General features: G+C 34.4%; 4 protein-coding genes across 6 annotated transcripts; 3 read left to right on the forward strand and 1 right to left on the reverse strand.

The window, feature by feature from the left end:
• Nucleotides 1-3,942: 3,942 nt before the first annotated feature.
• LOC128157019 (uncharacterized) lies at nt 3,943-6,175 on the reverse strand. Its single transcript, XM_052819368.1, has 3 exons — nt 5,288-6,175; nt 5,047-5,197; nt 3,943-4,930 (listed from the first exon to the last, which is right to left on the reverse strand). The coding sequence occupies exons 1-3, from the start codon at nt 5,477-5,479 to the stop codon at nt 4,470-4,472; spliced, it is 804 nt and encodes a 267-aa protein (XP_052675328.1). The 5' UTR covers nt 5,480-6,175; the 3' UTR covers nt 3,943-4,469.
• Nucleotides 6,176-9,443: 3,268 nt separating this feature from the next.
• Nucleotides 9,444-15,229, forward strand: LOC128156380 (SLAIN motif-containing protein 2-like). 2 transcript variants are annotated; one of them, XM_052818489.1, is made up of 9 exons: nt 9,444-9,847; nt 10,061-10,206; nt 10,399-10,539; nt 10,839-10,985; nt 11,124-11,162; nt 11,711-11,836; nt 12,595-12,690; nt 13,213-13,543; nt 13,810-15,229. In XM_052818489.1, the coding sequence occupies exons 1-9, from the start codon at nt 9,558-9,560 to the stop codon at nt 13,889-13,891; spliced, it is 1,398 nt and encodes a 465-aa protein (XP_052674449.1). In that variant the 5' UTR covers nt 9,444-9,557; the 3' UTR covers nt 13,892-15,229. The 2 variants fall into 2 exon arrangements, with proteins under 2 accessions (XP_052674449.1, XP_052674450.1); XM_052818490.1 differs by lacking the exon at nt 11,711-11,836.
• Nucleotides 15,230-16,424: 1,195 nt separating this feature from the next.
• Nucleotides 16,425-20,985, forward strand: LOC128156418 (fibrinogen C domain-containing protein 1-like). Its single transcript, XM_052818568.1, has 5 exons — nt 16,425-16,636; nt 17,190-17,323; nt 17,565-17,661; nt 17,746-17,910; nt 20,635-20,985. Exons 1-5 carry the CDS (start codon nt 16,453-16,455, stop codon nt 20,886-20,888), a joined length of 834 nt encoding a protein of 277 aa, XP_052674528.1. The 5' UTR covers nt 16,425-16,452; the 3' UTR covers nt 20,889-20,985.
• Nucleotides 20,986-21,356: 371 nt separating this feature from the next.
• Nucleotides 21,357-23,905, forward strand: LOC128193152 (uncharacterized). 2 transcript variants are annotated; one of them, XM_052866432.1, is made up of 6 exons: nt 21,359-21,600; nt 21,707-21,829; nt 21,982-22,289; nt 22,758-22,959; nt 23,179-23,346; nt 23,480-23,894. In XM_052866432.1, exons 1-6 carry the CDS (start codon nt 21,421-21,423, stop codon nt 23,750-23,752), a joined length of 1,254 nt encoding a protein of 417 aa, XP_052722392.1. In that variant the 5' UTR covers nt 21,359-21,420; the 3' UTR covers nt 23,753-23,894. The 2 variants fall into 2 exon arrangements, with proteins under 2 accessions (XP_052722393.1, XP_052722392.1); XM_052866433.1 differs by lacking the exon at nt 21,707-21,829 and having other exon boundaries at nt 21,357-21,600; nt 23,480-23,905.
• Nucleotides 23,906-23,936: the final 31 nt, after the last annotated feature.

Genomic DNA, 23,936 nt, shown 5'->3' on the forward strand with positions numbered 1-23,936 from the left:
TCTTTCTTCCATTTCTTCTTAATTTTGTACTGAGAAATTTAAACTGCAAATGCGAGGTTAATCAAATTTAAATGTAATTTACCATTACCCACAACCAAACTTTTTTTTTGGGGGGGGGGGGGGGGGTGTTGGGTGTTACATTGGAATCGCCTTGTCCATCTGTCTGTGCAGTTGCGTTCGGTCCATTAATATGGAGGAACATTCGAGTTCTTACTTCCCACACAGATTGCTTATAACCAGAGTATGTGTCTTGATAAAGACCCAAGATCATTTTGGCAGTTGAAGGTCACTGGAAGGAACAGAGCAAAATTTCTGTCTGGACCATGTCTTTCTTTTGGGGAAACATGGAAGATTTTATGTACACAAAGATTGCTTATGATCTGATCGAGGTTGTGTTATGATTTTGACTTAAGGTCATTTGGGCAAGTTCAAGGTCATTGAAAGAAAATGTTGATGATGTGTGTCTACCTTATAATTTTGTAATGGAGAAACATTGGGAGTTTCTACTTCACATAAAATTGCTTATGACCCGAGGTTGTGTCATGAATTTGACCCAGGGTCAGTTGTGCAAGTTCAAGGTCATTGTTAAAAAAATGCATAATTCATGTATAGGCCAAATTTTGTAATGGTAAATGATTTGTAGCTAAAATTTGAAACAAAGATTGCTTGTGACCTGTAAATATGTCCTAACTTTGTGTTTTGGTCACATGTGCAAGTTCAATTTAAGGTCACTTTAAAAAAAGTGTATCAATTATAAGTATCCCCGAGTACCCAAACTCCGTCAGCTCCCGACCCTGGCGGCCGGGGGCGATCCGCTCTGAAGACCGTGTCAGGCGGGGAGTTTGACTGGGGCGGTACATCTGTCAAACGGTAACGCAGGTGTCCTAAGGTGAGCTCACCCGCACTGGGTAGATGGCCCGAATCAAGAGGAAACATTCCGCGTTTCTCTGTAAATTATTTTTTGCTGTTTTTATCATTTGCAGCCACTAAATATAACCTGAAACGTTATAATTTATAAAATTATTAACAAACATATTTTTATTATTATTCAAATAAGCCCTTATCAAACGTGCTATCATAACTTATGAACCTAACTCCGTCACCCACATGATGTATGATACGCCAGGGAATGAAGACACATTAACAATTTAGTTTAAACTGAACTTGTATCTAGGCCAAGTTTTAATAAGTTAAATCGGTGTATTCAATTTAAATTGTATTTAATATCATCAAAGTGAAATGATCGCCAGAATAAAAAAATGGGTCGTTGTAACAACTATCACAATGGCCTTTTCAGAATGTGTGAGTGCCGTTTGATTTCTGTCCTTACATATTTCAAATAAATCATGATATCCAAAAATGAATATATTAAAGCTGCTTGGTCCGATTTTATATCAAATTTTATACTCGCTTTTAAACGATGGCTATGCCTAGTATATGTATAAAAATAGACATTACAGTAGTTTTACCCGTCAATTATGCCAAATTTCAATGAAGAAAAATACGTACAAAATTTGCTAAAAAAACAAAACGACATTAAAAGGTACCGCGTTATTTCGCCTCATGTTAAATTTCACCCCTGACTACGAGACGGGTATGGTTGTATTACGAATTTGACATCGCTTTAAATAAAGGTCGAAATAATCAGACAAATTACAAATAAACATGTGTACGTTTTGTTAGCCAATATTTCTAAAGTCTGCTTTCTTTACAATCGATGCATAGCATGTGGGTCGAAGAGCCCCAATCATTCGGGGGACGAAATAATGCAGTTTCCTTTTCTAAACATTCCCGTGATGCATTTTGGTTTGTTTTTTCGTTTGCCCAAAGAGAAATTATTTTTATTTACTTTGAGTATTTCTAACTTTGAAAGGAGACTGATTCTGCTGGTGTAAATAGGGGAAAGTCCATAACTTTCGAAGATAAATGATTTGTATGAAAAAAATGTTGATACTGTAATTACAAAGAAATCGGACCAAGCAGCTTTAATGATTATATTATTTATTACATTTTAAATAAATGTAGCATATTCTAAATACCGACATACCGGATATATCTGTAACCCTGTATTAGGCAAATATTACGGCATGAGTGATTTGACGTTATCATCAAGTGTAGTGCATAAACGCTACTGCGGACAAAAAAAATGTATCAATAACCTTAATAAAAAATAAAATACATGTGAAATGTTTCATCTTGACCTCTCTTAAAATGACTGACCACCGTAAATAATCAAATGGGCCCGCATTTCAGAAATATCGTTATTTTAGTGCACCTGTGAAAAAGTGTCAGCTGATTCCACGCAATTATTGTTGCATAAAATGAACAAGATGTAATTTTGTTAAGTTTGAACACATTCTTAAAGAACTATATACGATATTAGTCAAAGGACCAAGTGCGTTTGGGGTCAATTTCGGCCTCATGTCCAACTTAGATAATGTTCCTCAAAATACTTTTACAGAGGGTTTATTTTCATAAAATCACCAATTTATAACTGTTTAAAGCTTTGTTTATGTTTTACTGAAATGTAAATGCAGTATACTTTGCGATAACGTAGCATCATTTTGACGTTGCTCTATGCAACGTCATGAGCAAGAAGACTACGTCAGATTTTCAAATAATTCATTTTTTCATGTTATTTTTTATATTAATTATTTACATTTTTCAGTGTCGTTGCCTGTGATAACACTGCGTATCTATTTTTTACTATTCAGCCATATAAATTCAAATAAAAACTAATTGAGGCGCATGCGGGGTTTCCTTATTTATATTCAGATATTTAATTGTTTAATTGCTTAAAATTATATAAATGTTATTAAAACCGATTTGGCTGACTTTTTTCGATGGCGTCGCGTTCAATTCTAACAGCTACTTCGTGCATAAAAAATACCCGCGCCTTAACCACAAACTTTTTTATCGGTGGATTCTGCTTAATGCTTGGTTGGCTGCTGGTTCAGACTAAATTATGCACGACAAATTATCAGAGAATGAAAAATTCACCGGGTTACTCGTGACCGTCGAACTGGGGTATTTTTCGAAAGTGTTCATACTTGTAACAAAACATACATACGGTACATATGGCTGAAGCTCTACGAAGAAAATATGGGGAGGTAAATATAAAGCTACAGTGCATATGATACTTACGAATAAAATTGCAATTTACAGCACAAAAAATACGCTGGTTTTAAAAAAATTTACATAATCACATTTTTTGCAAATAATTTATTTTAAAAATAATTCAATTAGTTCTTTTGTTAATAATTTAATTGTCCCAAACTCTCCTATTAATCAACCTTAGGCTTACTCGGAAAGCGGATCAAAAACCGTCGTTTTTATGCGTAAACAAACCAGTGAAACCACGCAACCGTATTGAGCTGGTGATCGATGGTTCAGAGACAAGTAAAAATAAAAAATCTGAGGTAAGTTGTTTGGGGATACTTTTGTATATATAATTACACCGAATATGGAAGGGCAACGGAAGAAGAAACGAATCGGACACTTTCCTAGTGAATACACATATGTACATGTACATACCCCATCCAAATAATATTGCTGATACAGTGTGACCCCCTCCATAATATTGCTGATTTCTACAGAGTACTGTATTAAACATATTCTAATGCTTGTGCCCTCTACATGAAACAGTTGTTTTTATTTGTTTGTGAAGGGGTTTTTGCTTAGTTCCCCCCCCCCCTTCGAAAATGATTAAAGAAAAGTAAAGTTATGCCCATCCCCCAATCTAAAATTATTTTCTTCAGGCGTAAAAAATATTAGGATCGTCTGCTAATTATAAGCGACTCTTGTTGAGGATCATGTTGAATACATATGTACGATTTTTATTCACATAATTTTCTTAATTTTCAAACATTTTTATCATTTCTCAATGAAAAACTTTTGTCTACGATAAAATGAAAATGTTTTATTTAAATTTTTAGTCACAAATATTAATCAAACTTTCTATTTGAAATTACCTATATTATAAGACATTATATAAACTATATGTCTATATTAAACGTACACAAAATACACTGAAAAAGAAGAATATTGGATTCCCCTTTCATTATACATATTTTGCATGTATCAAAATTTCGATCGTTATTCTTTAAAATCATACAGTACATAAAATGATGACTATGAAAGCAGCAAGTGGCCATTAGAAAAGTAAACGTTCACATATTGACAAGCATGTTATTGAATTCAACTTTTGATAATTATGATATGTACTACAAATCAGATATCATTTAAGAGAGTCGATTTAAAGAATAAAAAACAAAAACAAATGAAAACTACCTTTCAAAAAAATTACCCCATCTACAATTCAATTGATACATATCAGTGATTTCATTTGACAACTTCCGTTTAATTTACTCTTCAACTAGATCTTCGTCTGACTCGGACTCGTCTACTGGTTCCGGCAAAACTGAAGCGTCATCAACGAATCTTCCCCAGTCTTGGACAGATTTAAACGATCATTTGTAGTTACGGAGTCCTATATACCAAATAACTGCCGCGACGTGCGCACAAACCCCCACCACTCGGGCCCCAGCTTTGCACTGACAGTACCAACGCGTTATACTTATTTCATCAAAACGAATCCAAAGCAGATATGATTTCGCAGAGACATGTCTACTCTGAATTTTGATTCTCAGCAGATTCGGGTCCTCTTTGTGTATCAAGATATTGCTTCCATCTTGAAAATGTTCCGCCGCATAACTGCTAGCAAGTTTAAGCTGATACACTCCACACGTTATGTTGCGAATATCATCCTCATCCAAATGAGGGAAGCCCAAGGAATCGAGATCTTCAGGATTTCTCCACATGGCTACTCGTGAGCGCAGTTTCCTTGCTTCGACTTCCTCCTTAAGGTGGTTCACTTGTTTCGCAAGAAACTGCATTTTGGCTGCAACAGCCTTATCGGCATCTCTGTCACCTGCATGAAGTTATTAATATCATTAATATTAATAAACGTTTGATATTTACTTCAGTGATAAAAAATATCTATCATGCAATCTTTTAAAATCTTATGTATGTATTACATATACGAACCAGAAGAAAGTGGTGGGTAGTATTTGTTTGATATGCTACAAACAATTTTGACGTAGTCACCAATAAATGGTATTTGGCTAGTGGGTAGAATACAGTCAAGCAGTTTCCATCGTTTTATTCTAGCGTTTGCCGATTCAACAACCCATCGAATCTAAAAAATAAGTAAGAAACGTGTTAGTACATGTACTTAAGATATGACTGTAAATTGGTTTTCATAGTTATTGCATCAATCTCAATATACCTTTGTTACAAGTCGACTTGTATTTGCATCTGATGTAGACATCTGCTTCTCCCCCTTTTTCATGAAAGCTGGCATGATAGCCTGAATGCCAAGTTCTTCCAGGTATGCAACAGAATCCCTAAAACCCCTATCAATAATGAAGATATCGTCTTCCTCAACCCACTTCAATACATCCTCCCTGTTTGATTTCATGATGTGCTGAAGGATGGCTGCATCGTTGTTTCTTGCGAGATAGGGTCCAATAACAGAGATGTAATAACCGCTTGTAGATACAGTGGTCGGTCTTTATGCAAACTGTAGGATTTTCTTTGGAGAGTGAAGTTGGAGCTCTTTTGAATGTATATATAGGTACCATCCAGTACTAGTAGGGCTTGACTTCCGGTTCCACCAAACAATGATTCAGCTAATGGTCGTGTATGATGTTGAATAACACTTTCTCTTGATATGTGTTGAAAACCAAGGTTCTGGGGAACAAAGTTTTCCATTAATGCCCTCCGCACTGTATGAATAGCCCGACGGATGCTTGCTTTGGAGACGTTGAAAATGGTTGACAGGATACTGTTGCAAAGGCCGGACTTCATCTTCACAAGAAAAATCCCCAGGCTATTCCTAGCGCTGCGTACAGATGTATTCTTAACACTGTCGCTGATATAAGACAACAGGTCGTTAAAGGAATTCTTGCTAAGACCAGTAAGAGTTGTGTACTGTTGATCACTGAAAGCATTTTCTCGGTCAAAATCAATTCGAGATGTATCATATCTCAAAGCAGTTTCTCGCAAATGCAGTAAAATGTCGACGATGGAGCTCCTGTTTAAGCTTGATGTTTGTGAGAAAACGGGAATCTGTTTCAGAGCATCTGATGTAAACCTGCCATCCGGAATATGTTTACTGCAGCACCTTGAACCGTATGGAATAAGGATTTTCTGATGCAGAAAAACAGAGTTTCTCTCACTGCACAACAATTAGTTTGGGTCCGGGTCGTTTGCAAATGAAACAACGGGCATGGCTGGTGGCGGACGAAGGTAGCGGAAGGGTGACAGAGGGTGGACTCCTGGCGTATCTGGAAGAGCTTCCTTGTTGTGGTGAAATAACGTATCCTTTGGCGCTGTGTCTTTTTTCTCTATGTGTTTCTTAAGCTTTACATGGCATTTAATCCGACATGCAGTGCAAAGTACATCTTCATCAGACGGATCGGACACACACATTTTCTGCACCAATTGTTTCAGTTCTGCTGTCAGTGTTCGTCTATCAGTTGGTTTTGTTCGCTTCCTGCATAAAATACACGGGAATTCCCGTTTTCCTGTGCCTGGCATCTGTTTGAATGAGAACAATCGTTATTACATCGATTGCCAGTTATATGCAATTTTATTCACGACATTTACCACAAAAATAAACAAATTATGCAATTTATTTTATTGTGAACCTAATTTATAATTCCCCATATTTTCTGTCTTGAAATTTCTTACACACTGTATATTTAAGGACATTTCTACACTCTTAAATATCATCAATATTTATTTTTATCCCGAAAGTTAGCACTCTCTTGTTCATTAGTTTTCCTTCAGCAGTAAAACAAACTTTAAAACGAAGTGTCAGTGACAGTGATTTAAACCACAATTTGCTATCAATAATGAGTTCATTGTACGATTGAAAAATGTAGTGAATGAAAATAATTTTGCCGTAAATGAGATCTGATAAAATTGTGTTCGTTATGAATGTGCTCTACTGTAACTGTATTTTTATTTTCGAAAATTGCTATTTTCCACTATGTGTTCAGTTATTGGGGGGAATACACTATGGATGCCATCATGGGACCTACATGTTTTCTCCAGTGATGTTTTATCTCTCTCTCTCTCTCTCTCTCTCTCTCTCTCTCTCTCTCTCTCTCTCTCTCTCTCTCTCTCTCTGTAATGTTCTAACTATCCTCCCAAATGTTTACGGACCAAAGTCAGGAAGGCATAAACACCCCAAGTATTGTTGATGCATCACAATTTAATTTAGCATCTCTTGAATTATAAGCAACACCTCAATTAATAGGCAAACATATTTATTTTCTTTTTCCGTAATAGGTGAATTGTATACAGGTCGGATTAATGAGAAAAATATTTTTGTTATTCAGTAATTGAAAATACGCAATTTATATTTGAATCATTGTGAATGTTTATGACCAAATGAATTCCACGAAGATGAATGAGCATGCAGCCCAAATCATGCATATAAAATTTTCTTTTGAAAACAAATTTATGAGCTATTAAAGGTGTATTTACTGGTTATACAGACAATTGGAACTTGTTTCACAAAAACGTCACTCCATTGAGAACGAACCCATTAGTTGTCATCGTATAATGGCTGCCTTTACATTCAACATTTTAACTAATCGTATGGTTTTCTTACACAATTATGTTTGTTGAATTAAACAATGTCAAATGCTAAACATAATGTACCGAGTTAAATTTTTGGGGGCTGAATTATATGTAGTTTACTGATTTTTTTTTTAAATTGTGCTTTACACACTTAAAGAAAATCCGGATGACACGTAACATTTCCTTATAAAATCGCTTCGTGTTGTCTTATTCTGGAATGCTATATACTCTGTCCCAAGATATTTTGGATTCACGTTTGGACGATTTTTAATAAAAATACACTTACCTGTAAAAGAAGTGCAATTGAAATAGTTGAAAGGGATATTTTCCAAGATAATTTCATTGACACATTATCATCTTTCACTCGGAAAAATTCACAGGAACGAAAACAGATTCCTTACGGAGATTTATAATGGGGAATGTTTACATCTTTTCTCCATTCGGAATACACTCGGAATACATCGCGCAATATTTCAACGTTATCATCCGGGCTTGCTGCAATGCAAAATCTCCGTAGACATAACATTTTTTAGCATTGTATTAAAACCTGATAAGCTAACAGGGGCGTTTTGACTGAGAAATCTTGGAAATTTTTCATACTTTTGAATGAACATCGTTTGGATCCTGAGGTATTTATAAATATCAAACAATTAAGCCAAACGTGAATCCAAAATATCTTGGGACAGAGTATAGCTATACCGTACCTTTGGCCGCCAAAATTTGCTATTTTTAAAATGATTCAGGTTCATTACTTTGTTGTGTTATTTTATAAAAGAGTTGACATGAAATATGTTTTTCACCAAATAATTTGATTTATATGCACTCACTGGCAGTATATTACGTCAGAAGTGACGCTATTTTTATAATTCAATCAAAATTAATCAATCAAAAATTGACATTTTTCTTATCTTTTTTCGAATGGGAAATATAGAGCGACTCTTTGAACAAGAACGAACTTTTTGTCACTTATAAGTATTGGAGAGATACGTCTTTGGTGAAAATATTTTGTTTGTTCAAGCAGTCGCTCAATGTTTCCTTAAAGAAAAACTGTCTCAAAACAAGCCGTTTTATGCTAAAACTGAGAAAATGGCGAGAAAAGGTAAACTTTATGATGTCATATATTTAAATTGTGGACATTAAAATCAAAATGAAAATTATGAAAAAACTTCAAATGTATATTCGTACAAATAAAACAAAGAATTACAGTAAAATGACAATGTTCATTTTAGGGGGCCATTTTAGGCTCAAACCATATATATAGTCCTTTAACCGTTGTAAATTTGTTGACATTTGATTGAAGATTTTTGACATGCAAAAAATGACGTCATAATCGCACTTGATTTCAAACGGCGAGGAGTTTCCCGAAAGTGACGATCGAGTTGTGGTAGTGACGGAGTTATATAGGGGCTATGCGATACATTTAAATAAAAAAAAAATGCATGAGTTATTGCATTTTCTTAGCAGGAGTATTATTTGTGAGCTTGCTCATCGTAACTCTTATTTTTTTTTTAATTTAAAGCTTCACAGCATGCAATGTGTATGGGAAAGAATTAACATGCAAATTTTCATGAGAATAATATTTGTATAATGAAGATAATTCAAAAAAAAATTTAAAAAAAAAAACCTGTTGACCATTCCAAAAAGTGATAACCGCCAGTAAAATAATGAATAATATGTTGAACATATTGACCAAAAAAATTAGAAACGTTGTTTTCATTTTGTCACAGCTTTTGATATGAATAAAAATTACTGAAAGGGTGCAGGCAAAAATAACGGAAGTAATTAAAGTATGTATGATTTACGCATGCGCAAAATGATCAAAATGGCTGAACGTAAAATGTCAACAAGGGAATGAGTAAAAGACAATGCGGTGTTTTATGGTTGTTTAGACATTTTTACTGTAAAATATGGATGCTACAGATACCATAATTGATCCCCAAGCAGAAGTTAAAAAACTTCAAGATTTAGTTAAAAAATTAGAGAAACAAAATGAATTTCTGAGGGGTCGACAAAAGATACAGCTAGAAACTTTACAAAATGGTGAAACAGAACCAGGCAAATTAACTGCCAACCACAACAATAATTTGCCCAGTAGTAATGATAAAACCTGGAGTAAAAATATTGGTGGCGATTCTCTGGAAGATATAGACGTTTTAGACGTTGATGGATTATCTCTACGTGATGATGAAGATTCATGGTGAGTTTTTTTGCGTTTTTGATCCTTGTCAGTTGCAGTTTGTGATTCTTATTTTACTTTTACTTCGATTTAATATTGTCCTTTTATTTGTGTTTTATTTGAACCTCGTGTTTTTATGTATTTTGTAAAATAGTCATACAATGTAGGTAAATGTAACTGTTTTAAACAAGTATAAATTTCTGTGATATGATTTCATTGTTCTGTCTTCTACAGGTTATTTATGTCTCCAAAACCTCCAACACCTCAGCAGAATAAAATTAGTCCTTATAAATGGGTCAGACAAGAGTTTGACCATCCTAGTCCAGAGGTGAACTCTGTAAAGAAGTCTCTATTAAATAAACTTGATGAAGTAGCTAGAAGTAAGTTTGTTCATACATAATGGTATTTATTGACTGTAGTGTATTTCACTGGCATATTTCACTGAGGCAAACAACCAGATGCAAAGAAAATACCTTATATTAAAATCTTGACTCTGGTATAACAGGTGAAAAAGTGATCCTATAAATGAAATGTATTTAATATTTTACATGTATGGTCATTGTACTTTTCAGTATCAAGGAGTAGTAGTACTCCAACCTTTGGTCTTTACTCCTCATCATCTTCATCAAGACCAAGAATGAGTCAGTCTGCTGAAAACACCCCTGTGTCTAATCAGACACCAGCTGTTAGAAAATCATTATATTCCAATGCAGGTAATTTCATTTATCATATCAGTGTAAAATTACATGCTTCAACAGAATCCATTTTTTGTACACATATACTTTATGAGGATCAGAAACAAGGCTTTACAATCTCAAAATAGTAACAATAAATACTCCTATGTAGGTTAATACAATTTCATGATGAAAATCTTGAGATGATAATTATTGATGATTTGGAGCGACAAACAAAAGTAATATATACATGTAGTACACCTATGTCTTATTTTTATCTTGTGTATGGAAATTGAGTAATTTGATCATATCATATATATTATTTTTTTTAATTATAGGTGGTTCATCAAGTAGAATTAACACTGGAACTTTCACCAGGCCAAAGACGAAAATCCAAACTGAAAGTGGAGATAAAGCTGCCGAGGGTGCCGACAAACACCCAGACGTGACAGACATAGAAAACCTTGCAAAACAGCAAGAAGAAAGTAAGTTGATATTTGAATTGACATTTTGATGAAATTTTTTATCCATTTCGTTTCCTTTTCCTAAATTAAGAATGCATGCACATACAGTAATCTGGCAAGATAAACTTAAAATTAAATTTGAATTATTTTTTTGTGCAGGTTTACGACAGAGTATGACAAATTCTTCTCCAAGAAGAGGTAAAGTTCTGCTTCTGGTTGATACATTTGTTTATTTGATTTTGATCTTATGTGATGGGGTTTTGTTACACAGTGTGATGGAAAGTGATGCCTTAATTTAGAATAAGAAGGATTAAGAGTACTGATTCTTGATCAATTTTCATTCATACACAGTAATATGTAAATGAAACTGACAAGCTTAATAATAGTTGATGTTTTACAGCATTTAAGGAAACCTTTTTTTATTCATAAAATAGTATGATTAAATTACAAGCAACATTTGTTGTATTCTGACACAGGATGTAAAGAGAAATGTTTAGCATTATGGGAATTTTTGTTGATATACGTAATACTCTCATCATTACTGATATATACTTTATTCATTTTGTATACATCTATTCTTTTACATGTATCAACAAGCATGAATTTCACATAGTGTTTCATTAAAAATGTACACTTTTATTCATCTACCTGTACACTTTCAGCATTATTTCGATATTTATATATAATCGATTCTTCAGATAATACATCCTCATCACATGATCATATCATTTCTCTGTCCTCAACAGTCATACGCCCCCGACAAATTCCCCAGCAGGGAGTGCAGGCACTAAACAATATAAACAATAATATTGAGGTAGAGAACACTGGCTCCCCTATACACTCCAACAGATCCAGCCCCTCCCGGGTCGAGGGTAAGCCAGCAGCATGCTAGTCGGAACGTTCTGGGCCCTTTTTGATGTTTTCTACTGCATGACTCTCTTAAAAAGGAGGGCTTGTTTAGCTTTATGTTACTTTAAATCTAGCCCCTGTTGTATCAATTCTGACAGAGTCAGGTGCATGATAATCTTTTGTAAACTTTATATTTTGGTGCATGCCAATAAAAATATTTTGCTTAATGTTGGCAATTTACTTGTATGTACCATACTTGAACAAACCTGTATTCATATTTTGCTTCAGAATTTTAACAAGTCTTGATGGTGACGGTTTATTTTATGTGTTTATGCATGTTTTGATTTCCATCAAATTAATTTCAATTATTTATCGGAACATACTATATCTAATGTAAAAATTGTTCTTTTAACACTTCAATCATTCTTACTAATAAATCAGTACATTTTCCTTTACCATAGTAAATATAATTGCATTATTTCTCATGTTTCTCATATTATTTCATTATTTATAGCATCCATGTTGTCTTTTATTTATTTTTTTGCATATGGGTACTTGTAAAGATATTTTTAAAAAATAATTTGTGAGGTAAACATAATTGATGTGATATACATGTAAGACAAAAATTTTAGATATACGAATTCAATACTTGCTCTTATTTCATTTGATCAATTGTATTGACGTGCCAAAATATTGAAATTTTCATTAAGATGAAAATTAACAAGATCAATGAAAATTTCATTCTAGACCAATGTATTAAGTTGATATTTTTTTTATCCAGGAGATAGGAGAAACAGTCAGACTAACAGTATTGGATCAGATGCCAGTAGTCCCCCAGATAGTCCTTACGGCAGCCAGTACCTCAACCCCCCTACAGGTACACACCACTATATTGCTCTCAGCTGGACAATAGTTAACATAATTATAAGTAATGAACTAGTAATTATCTATACTGTGATTGTTGGAATTCCCTTCTTACAAAAAAAAAACAACTCTTAAAGTTACAAACGCTTATCCAACAGGCTTGGTGAATATTGTCATTCTCAATGAGCCAAACCACCATATCATCCTTTGGGAGTTGTATACATGAATATAAAACTCAGATATATATGTGCCTGTGCAAGCTTTATATGTTGAGAAGTGATGGTACAGATTAACTCAAACCCAAATTACAAAACATTTAATGTTTTTATGCAGGATTACCTTCTTCCTAGCTTAGTTAGGAATAGGCAATGCTTTACAAATTATATCTCAGTGTTTTGTTAATGTTACAAAACATTCATAGTCTAAACCATTTAGTCATGCAAATGTACTTATCTAATTACATGTATATTAGTTGTAATACATGCATTTCAATTTCTTAGCTTGTTGATTAACTTTAATCCATTTGTACTTGCAGAGAACACAAACTTGCGCAGAAGTTTACCCAATGTCTCCCAGAGGCTGACACAACCCCAGGGTCACCATGCCAGTGATCCCTATCTAGACAACTACTCTTCTGGGGGTAGTGACGATTACGAGGTCAGCCCAACCCCAGCTCAGCAGAGACAGTTCTCACGCCTCCAGCCCCCTGTCAGGCCTACATCTCCCAACGTGTCAGGACTGAGACAACCAAGCAGCCCCATGCACAGGGGCCTGTCTCCACAAAGAACCGGTCTTCCACAACCAATGAGGCGGTCTATTCCCAGACCAGACAGCGCCGTTAAGTCTAGTATCCCTTCACCCAGAAGGTCAGTTAAGGGTCAAATTGAAATTCCTTTCATATATTTTCCCTTGATATATGCTTTGCATGCTACATGTATAAAGATGTAATGACATACTAGTAGTTAATTAAACTTTGACACTTTCCGATTGAACGTTTTAATCTTGGATTATTGTGATGCATGTTAATGTTCATTCAAAGAATCACTTTAAGATCTTTTACTGCATTCACTGTAAATGTAAATTTCAGAAAAGCAAATTGATATGTGAGAATAAATACTTGTGTTTATTGTAGGTCTGCGTTGCCGTCACCTAGAAGAACAAACCAATACAGAGCCCAGGGCAGTGATGAAAGCTGGAAGGAGGGCTGTTTTTAATGGGGATCTTTATGTACGTGTGAAGATATCTGTGATTTTGGGGACTAACCTTGAATATTTTATAAAACAGAAAGAATTAAGACAGCTCACAACCAGATGTTTTATGCTTGAACAGAAAAAAGCTGCTCATATTGTCTCTTAGAAGTGTCTTGAGAGGGATTTAACTGATATTAAATTAAGCTCTGCAAGGCAGGGTTGAGAAGAGGTTGAAATCCTTTATGTATTGTAAATTGTACTTGCTGTAAAATTTAACATGTCAATTCCATTGATTGCTTTAATCTATTTGTTTTTTGTGATTGGTTGTTAATGTTGAGAGGGAGGAATTTCAGTGTGATCTCATTTGAACCCACATTATACTATATTGTATCTGCATGCTTGTAAGAGGGAAGCAAATGGAAATGGGAGCTTCACATTGTGTCACAGGTCTGTTTGATGTCTGCATGAAGAAATCTGGTGTCTGGTTCATATTCTGTGATAATGTTATGAACAATGCCATTTTCCTTTTGTATCGGTGTCATTAAGTTCAAGTATGTCATATCAATTTTGAATTTTTCTTGTAAGATATAGAGATGTTTTTTTAATATTGTGTCTAAGGAAGGCAGGTATTTTTTTTTATCTAAGCCCATTACAGAACATTTGTATTAAACTATTCAACACCCATTTCTAATAAGAAAAGAAATTTACAAAAATGGCAGGGTATTTGTCAAGTAATTTCTGGATAAAATATTGCGTCACTTTGAAAAAAATTGTTTGACTTTCATTCAGTATAAGTTATTCATGATAATTCATTTGAAATTCACCTTTAAATATATCTTTAGCCTAGTCAGTGTTCATCCTTTCACATATATATTTAAAATCACATAAGACATAACAATTAATAATGGTATAGGGATGTGTTCACTGATATATTACAGTATAAGATTTGTTCACATATCCTTATTTATAGTTTGACGACATACCGGTAGTATTATTTCTAAAATGCTTCACTTTAATTTTATGTGGTGTAAGTTGAGTTTGGTTTTTTTTGCGCATGACTTTTCTAACAGGGGTACACTGTACGGAATCAAAAGTACATTTTAAATTTGTAGCTAAATGTATGCATAACAAAGAAAGTGGAAATGGCCTGGCAATTTATCAGAGAAATTTATTTAGAAGATGACATTTTTTATGATCAGTGAGAGCATGGGTGCTGGTTGTTTTGTACTTAAACTGCAGAGTTTGCGAGAATGTCATACCTGTTATTTTGATGGCTTTTTATAATTTATTTGGTGATTTCAAAACATGCAATAGCTTCATTCCAGCTGGAAAGTGAATAGAAATAAATAAGATGTAAATATATCTGAAACGTCTTTAGAGCTTTATTTCTTCATGAAACCATACTTCCTAGCATAAGCTGACGATTTTGTTTACAATACTTTATGTGACTGGTATTTAAGTGGCCCAAATGTTACCAGATGCCGTTTTTAGGGTTGTCTGAAATAGACACAGGGCTGACAATATCTTTCGAGAGCGGCATCAAGTGCCAAGGTCTTTAGTTTTAAAACAGAGCCTTTTTCTCTTTGGTAAAATGTAGTATTATCTGCTTGATGAATGAAAAAGTTTTTGAGATTTTTCCCCTTCATCAGCTCCCCAATGTTAAATCAAAGATTATACTGTATCAGTTCACGTGAACTGTGTTGGTCACTTGATCTCAAATTTGCAAGACTCGAACTAAATCACGAAGTTCAGAGATTTATGTTTTGCGTTTTGGGAAAGGCGGGTCATTTTCAATTATGATCATAACTGTACATAACGCGGCATGTGAGTGATCAAGGTTATATAATGGTGACATCTTTACTGCTTGACTAGTTAATTTTGCTCCCGATTAAGTTCTTCTTTAAGAAACATAAAGCTGCAAATCATCATTAGAAGCTGAACAATTTGGTGTACTTGGTTCAGCGCCTGCATAATCTAGACTTTTTATAACTTGTCTGCCAGAGAGAGAGAGAGAGAGAGAGAGAGAGAGAGAGAGAGAGAGAGAATTGAGAACTTATTTCCAGTAGGCAAAGTAGTCCATTGGCTTTATGTTTTAATTTGGTTAACGATATCAAAAGTCTGCTGTTTTCGCTAAGATTTTTGGAAACTATTAATGGAGCATTTGGCGGGAGAACCAATTCTCACCGGGGTTAATGATCTTCATTGTACTTTAATAAAACATATCTAAAAGCAAATTCTCTTTCTTTTAACCTTGATCAGAGATAAAAGCTAGCCCCCCCTCCCCTAGCTTAAACACACGGTCCGGATTTTGATTTGTTGTATCATTTATAAAAGTTAATGCAAGAATTTTTTTTTTATAAATCATCAGTATTCAAAAAGGCAAGTTGTGGTCAATATTTCTATGGGGAAACCGAAAAGATTTCTCTTAAGTTATGTATATACATGTACATGTATATCAAGAAAAGCAATGGTCAACAACTTAACTAGGACGTTACCAAAGTTTAGTCAATTAATTAGGACAATGTACACGAGGAGTCCGAACCCACAGCGTTGTGGTGGACAACCCTGGCACGCACTGGTCAAAGATGTCGCGGTCGTTGTGTCCTCTGGTCGCCCTTTTTTGGACGGCGGTTCTATTGGGTCCAATCCCTACCCAAGGGACAGCTCAAGACTCAACCCACACGCTGATTTCATTATTCGAATCCCTACAGCTCCAAATTACCGAACTACAGAGGAAAGTAGACCAGGGATTTTCTGGATCATGTAAAGGTACCAATACTATGTCCACTTCATTGTCTGGTCTCGTAGAATTTTTCCAACTTTATTATTTACTGACTGGAGATATATCAATCTCTTTTATTCCATTTCCTTTTAAAGAGTGTCTAGTAAGATTAATTTTCTGGAATTTTTTCCAAACGAAAGACGCACTAGTATTTGAAGATAAAAGCTCATCAGCTCTTAGGGCATTGTTTTTGTCAATGGAATTAATGTGCTTTCTTACTTATGAATCTTCAATAATTGTAAACTATTCTTGCTAAAATAAAGTAGTTAAATAATTACTTGCATGTATTTTCCCGGCATATCTTAATATGATCAAAATGAAATAGACAAAACTCGGTATACAATGATATGCACAGCATCCTCATTCGATATACTTTCAAAAAGCCAAAAGTAAATAGTTTACACACCGTGTCCTTAAAATGGCGATATTTTTTGGATTAATTGTATAATTACCAGTATGTATACCTATTTTTAAAAATTGGATTTGTGAGAAAAAAAAAAACCCCGAAAATAGTAAAGTTTCAAAATTTCATTATATCAGCGAAACCCAAAGACTGCGCCGATCTCCTGGCTGCCGGGAAAAACGAGTCCAAGGTGTACTCGATTTACCCCGGGGAGGGTCACACGCCGACTAAAATCTACTGCGACATGGCGGACGAAGGAGGGGGTTGGACTGTAAGAAGTATAAAATAGAATAGAATTTATTTTCCAACTTAAGGACTCATGGGAAATGACATTAACAATTATTATTACATATAAACATAATAAATACAGATACAGTAGGACAGTTTTGTATATTAGCTATCAATTTTATGTCACATTGTTTGTAAATGGTATTGATAGCGAGAAAGCGACTTAATGTTTATAAATATATAATAGAAAGGAATATTGATAATGTGATTGTCTTTATCATAAGGTCATCCAGAGACGTTTCAACGGTTCCGAAAACTTTTTCCGGAGTTTTGCTGACTACGCTTCAGGTTTTGGTAACAAGACAGGGGAATATTGGGCAGGTAATACCACACATGATGGTATATTTAGCAAGTAAAAAAAATTACTGTTGAACGATAGTAAAAAAGTAATATTTGTATTTTTAGGAAATGACGTCATTCATGCCATTACTTCTCAGTGTAAATATGAACTGAAAATCATATTAACCGATTTCCAGCAGCACACCAAGATAGCCAAATATTCCTCGTTTTCTGTTGGAGACAAATCAACAAAATACGCTCTCAGTATATCAGGGTATTCTGGTGACGCAGGTTGGTACCATTGATTTATTTTGAATCGATACGATATCAGCTTGTGATTCATATAAAAATAGAATTAATATCTAAACAATAAAATGCTTCCTTTTTTGATTCATGCGGGATATGAAGGTGGCAACATTGCAAAAAAAAAAAACAACAAAAAAAAAAAAAAACAAACAAACAAACAAACAAAAAACAAAAATACATTACCCGCGTTAGTATGGAATTCCATATACGACAGCCAACTGTCAGCTGCCAACTGCTTATACTGCTTACTGCCAACTGCGTAATACCAAATGCTTTCTTTACCTCTTTATTGGGTTGAGCGCATGTGCAGACATTTATTTGAGGATGGAAGGATTGAAAGATTGATAGCGTTTATTTTATTTTACACATATTAAACAAAAATTAACAACCACTTGTCAGCACTGAATCACTGCATTCCATATCATCTGCCATTTTACCTTAAATCACAAATAGCGAGCGAGCTTAGAGTGCCACGCCACTGCATGATCCTACTATTTATATTACCTGATCACGTGACCAGAAACCTATTCGAGTACGTATGAAAACCCACCACGTACATAATTTCAAGTACATTAACTCATGTTTACCACTTTTAAAAGACATGAGAGATAGTGGAATTCTTGATTTGTTTGATGCTATCTAAATACATGTATAATGTTTGAGATTTTGTTTCATTCCTGTCAATCAGAATGACCTTGAAACACTGATGGACACATGGAATAATAGAATTAGAAAACGAAACACACTTTGTCCATCGGGTCGTCCGTCTTTTTGTATAGCAGCCCAGAAGTATTTGGCTGTTGCGATATGAAAAAGGATGTACACTTAAAAAAAATAATTCTTGATATGTTTGAAAATATACAGGCAACTGAAATTGATTTTGAAATGGGCTCCTCCAACGAGATTTCTAAAATTGCTTTAAGACCGATTCTGTGTCTAAATATTGCCCCCAAGCAAATTTTTGTTGTAATTTGATATCCTGATTTTATTGCTCTGTACGCGGTATTGTTACTAGTATCCCCTTGCGCAACTTGCTGCAAAGAATTTGCGCTTGGAATTATGGATTATGAGTGACTGCCAATATTATCCATGGCTTTTACAACGTGTTTGACCACCTTGGTGTGAGCATATTAAATCAAAACTAGACAGTGTAGGGGTGTGTGTTTAAAATTTTATGATTTTATTTTTACAGAAATTACTTTACTCCATTAAACACTAAAAACGTTATATATAGGTTCCCAAAAAGTTTCATAGCCTCGTGCAACGTGCTTGGGAGCAATAGATTTAGACGCAAGATTGTTTCTACAGCAATTTCAGACACTCGTTAGAACGAAAAAGTGTGTTTGTTTTCTAATTCTATTATTCCATGTGTCCATCTCTGTTTCAAGGTCATTCTTGATGACAGGAATGAAACAAAATCTCAGACATTCTATATGGATAGTATCAGACAAACCAAAATTCTACTATCTCTTATGTCTTTCAAAAGTGGTAAACACGAGTTAATGTACTTGAAATTATGTGAGTGATGGGTTTTCATACGTACTGGAATTGTTAATATGTGTTTTTTGTGTAAAATAAAAAAAAGGCTATCAATCTCTCCATCCTGAAATAAATGTCTGCACATGCGCTTAACCCAATAAAGAGGTAAAGAAAGCATTTGGCAGTAAGCAGTAAACAGTTGGCAGTAACCAGTAAGCAGTAACCAGTTGGCAGTAGGCAGTTGGCAGCTGACAGTTGGCTGTCGTATATGGAATTCCATTAGTTAACGGGTTGTGTGAATTTTTTCCTGCAATGATCACTACCGTTTTAACCAGCATGAATCATCAAAGAAAGCATTTTATTGTTTATATTTACATTTTTCTTTTAACAAATTAATAAATTGATCGTAAACAGTAGGTATAATTAACTAAATTATTGTTAGGATCAGCACATTAGATAAAATAAGGTGTTGACAAATCGATAAACGGAGCGTGTGAACTTCAGTCCTATCAGCTTCTAGAGAGCTTTGAATTACAATCAATTTTTGTAAGAAATAGAAGAATCATACTTGGTGGAATCGATGTATATATCAATATCTTATCAGTTCGTATAATTAGTGTGCCAATGAATCATATATGTCATAGCGCCCGTTTCCGTGATCTTGAAGCGGTAAAGGTATCCGGGCATCGATGACACATTGCTTGAGTATATAGGAGTTGTATTCCATATTTATTGAAATCAAGCACATTTAAGACTTTGAAATAAAAGGACGCTTCATAAGATTTCAGTGTTTAATGATATGACTAGAAAGTTTCCCATTCATATATATATATATATATATATATATATATATATATATATATATATATATATATATATATATATATATATATATATATATATATATATATATATATATATATATATACTCCTGAAGATTATAATGAAACCGGTAGAGTTTTGAATCGGCTTTCTGTTATTTTTTATTATTTAATACTTGTGTGGATTAACTTTACTCATTTTGGATTATATATATATATATATATATATATATATATATATATATATATATATATATATATATATATATATATATATATATATATATATATGCAAATTTCAAAATTAAAACCTAATCGATAATTTTTATTAAACTTTGAGCTAGCTATAACCTATAGTAAACACAGGACCAGTTCTGGTCATTATTGCACCATGTTCTTAAATGAATAGGTGACGCCCTAGTCTTTGACCATAACGGCAAAGCCTTCTCTACCGCGGATGCCGACTCCGACAGTTCACAGACAGTCAACTGCGCACAGAAGCATAAAGGCGGCTGGTGGTACTCCAACTGCTTCAAATCAAATCTGAACGGCGTGTGGGGTAAGGCGGACGAGACTGGTATCGTATGGGGACCGTACAATAACTGGCAGATGTACGCACTGAAGGAGACCACCATGATGGTTCGTCCCGTGGACTGTGATTAAAGCAAGCCTCTGCAACGAACTGTTGTATTTTGGATTAAAAATTATACCCAGTGACCAGTGGGAACCATTGTAAACAAATAAATCTTTGAAAGTTGATGCTATGACATTTTCTGTTCTGTTCTCTTTCTCTTCTTAAGTAGAGAAAAATAAAAACATAGATACTAAATTAATGAAACGATAAGTTTATCCGTATGAAAGTAAAACTTTATATACAACTTCAATTTGTATTTCGAGTTTTTCTGTCTAAATACAAATAATGGCATCAACGTAAGATAAAATACATCAGTTTAATTACTGTAGGAGTAAAGAACTGGGGAAAGCATGAAATAAACATCCACATTCAGTTCTTACATTATCAGACACCTTTAGATTGTCAAAGAGTAATGAACCACAAATCGAGAAAACAATAAACGTTCATTTAAATTCCGAGTACGTACACAAGATCACCGAGGATAAAACAAATAAAAAACATTGTGTTTTGGTTTTTTTTTTTGCCTTATACGAAGAGTTTGCTTAAGGTTACTATTCTGAGATGCTTTCGTCTGAAGACAAGAGAACGTTTGCCAACAAACTTCAGCGACTAAAAGGGGATTTGGAGTACTTCATTTGGAGAATTGAAACTTCCTCTAGTGACGTCACAGAGACGGACAAGACACGGTACTGTAGATTGATCATCGAAATCATGGAATTCGTGGTAAAAAGGATAGAAAATGTAAGTACTTGTATTGATTATTATAGCTGGACATTTGCTATCTAATGGTAAATCACACGGAAAATCAAACACCTGTATGTTCGTATTCATGATTATGTTAATGTAGCTACCACCTGAAGTTAGTATGCCAGAAATGAAATACAAAACATGGGATTCGACTATGCAGAATCTTGAAAGGGAAAACGCAAATCTCAAAGACAAGTTGGACGGCGAAAAGAAAAAGACCAGGGTTTGATTTACTTGAAAATGTAGATCAAATAAGAAAACAGAAAAGAAATTAATTTATTTCACAAGGTTTTAAATTTCTGTGGATTTTTAAAGTTTGGTTTCTTCTTATTTTCTTTCTTTACAAAGCAAGACGTACAATTTTTGTATTCATAGAAACTCCGAGAAAGCCAGATAACCAAAGGACAGTATTCCTTGCAGCTGGACGAATTAAAACTAAAAATCAGTAAATTAGAAGAAGAATTAGACAAAGAGAGGACCAAATCTAAAACAAATACCTTGCCGTTTTGGCAAAACATGACAAAGACGAACACGCCAAAAAAGTTGTGTGGCAATGAAAAACAGAAACCAAGTAAGCGGGAAGTTGAACTGGAGTCAGAAAAGGAAAAGCTGAAAACCCAGATACAAGAACAAAACCACTGCATCCAAAATCTTGAGATCGAAAGAAAGGATCTGTATGACAGGTGTGTCATTTGTATGTTCAACTGAAAAGGGAAAAAATAAATACTCAATTTAAAGAGGTCATCAACTTTTTTCTCTTATTGATGATCACCGATTTAAAATTTATCTTTCAAATATATGGTTCAAGCAACGCAAATGGTCCGTCCATATGATTACATATTTTTTCATAAATTCTTTTTGAAATGTTTTAGCAAAGTTGTTTATAATTTGCAGTAGACGACTAATCGTTTTTGTTGGTTTTATTGAAATACAGATGGTATAGTTTTAATACGTGTAATTTATCGGTGTCCAAAATAACGAAAAGAAGGCTGTTTTCAATGAAAAAAAATTGTTAATAAGCTATTGAAAGGGTTTGTTCGTAACTACATTGTCTGTTTAATTTTCGTTATTGATGATTTGATGATCTTATGCGATCAGGAAACAACGTGAATGTAGTTCTACAGAATCAAATCATGTCTTATCATTTCCAGATTGAGTAAACTGTCCTCCAGTAACACAGCATCGAAAGATGAAACAGAGGAAGCTCTTGAACCTTTCCCGCCTGTATTGCCGTCCATGGCCACTCGATACTCGGACCTCTTTCTTAATGGGTGGACCACAGCTTACAAGACGCTGACCTCTGTTGTGATGAGTGACCATAAAGTCACCCAGCTGCTGCTACAGTGTCTTACAGTGAGTGAATTTCATACAAGGAAACCATTAAAATCTGATCAAGGCATAAGTTACCTAACTGTATGACACTGCAAGAAATAACTACCGGTATATGTATACAAATCACTGTGTTTTTATGATTGCGCTAGTGTACGATAGACTTATATACGTATCTTGATAGTCTTTAGAGGAATTTTATGGAGGGCGAGGGGTATTTCATTTCTAAATCCTCGTTTACAGAACGCCTTTAGCATTTGCAAAACCAAAGCGGAACAACAGAGGCGTATACTCCAAGATGAAAATCTGACAGAAGGTCTGTCAAACCCGGCTTTTATTCAAGATAACCCGCGACAAATTATGGAGATGCAAATCAAAAATGCATCGGAGATAATCCCTGAGATTTCAAAGGTTCGATTCGTTTAACCAAATTTTGCAACAACAAAAAATCCCCCAAATCACGGTTGTAAGCGCTTTTTTGGTTTTAGGTGGGCTGGTATACATTAATTGTCTTTTGCTAACAAATTCTTCATTTTCCCCACAGATTTGTCGTGACAAAGTTCCACTGTTAGGTTCATATCCACCGGAAGTGGCAAAATACGCCGACGACTGTGTCGACCTCTGTTGGTCTATGGTCATTCAGAGCCCGCCATTTCATCTTTCCTGGGCTTCACCCCACGGAGAGATGGTGGACACATCAAAGTATACGTTTTACAGAACGAGCGGCCACTATGTGGATTATGTGGTTTGGCCGGTGTTGCTTGACTGTGAAGGTGGTACAGTAGTATCCAAAGGCGTTGTACAGGGACGAAACTAATTACATGTTCAGAACGTTGATAATTTCCCTGTGAAATGTAACACCGACTACCGGTCATTGAAGAAATCATATCTATACATGTTCATGTAGTTTCAATACACAACCAAGTCATATTCTGTAGTTTTAAATGTCGAATAAAGATATGAAAATTACTAATGAGATATGTTGAAAAATTTAGATAATA

This window comes from Crassostrea angulata, chromosome 7, assembly GCF_025612915.1.
Source record: "Crassostrea angulata isolate pt1a10 chromosome 7, ASM2561291v2, whole genome shotgun sequence".
NCBI lineage: Eukaryota > Metazoa > Mollusca > Bivalvia > Ostreida > Ostreidae > Magallana > Magallana angulata.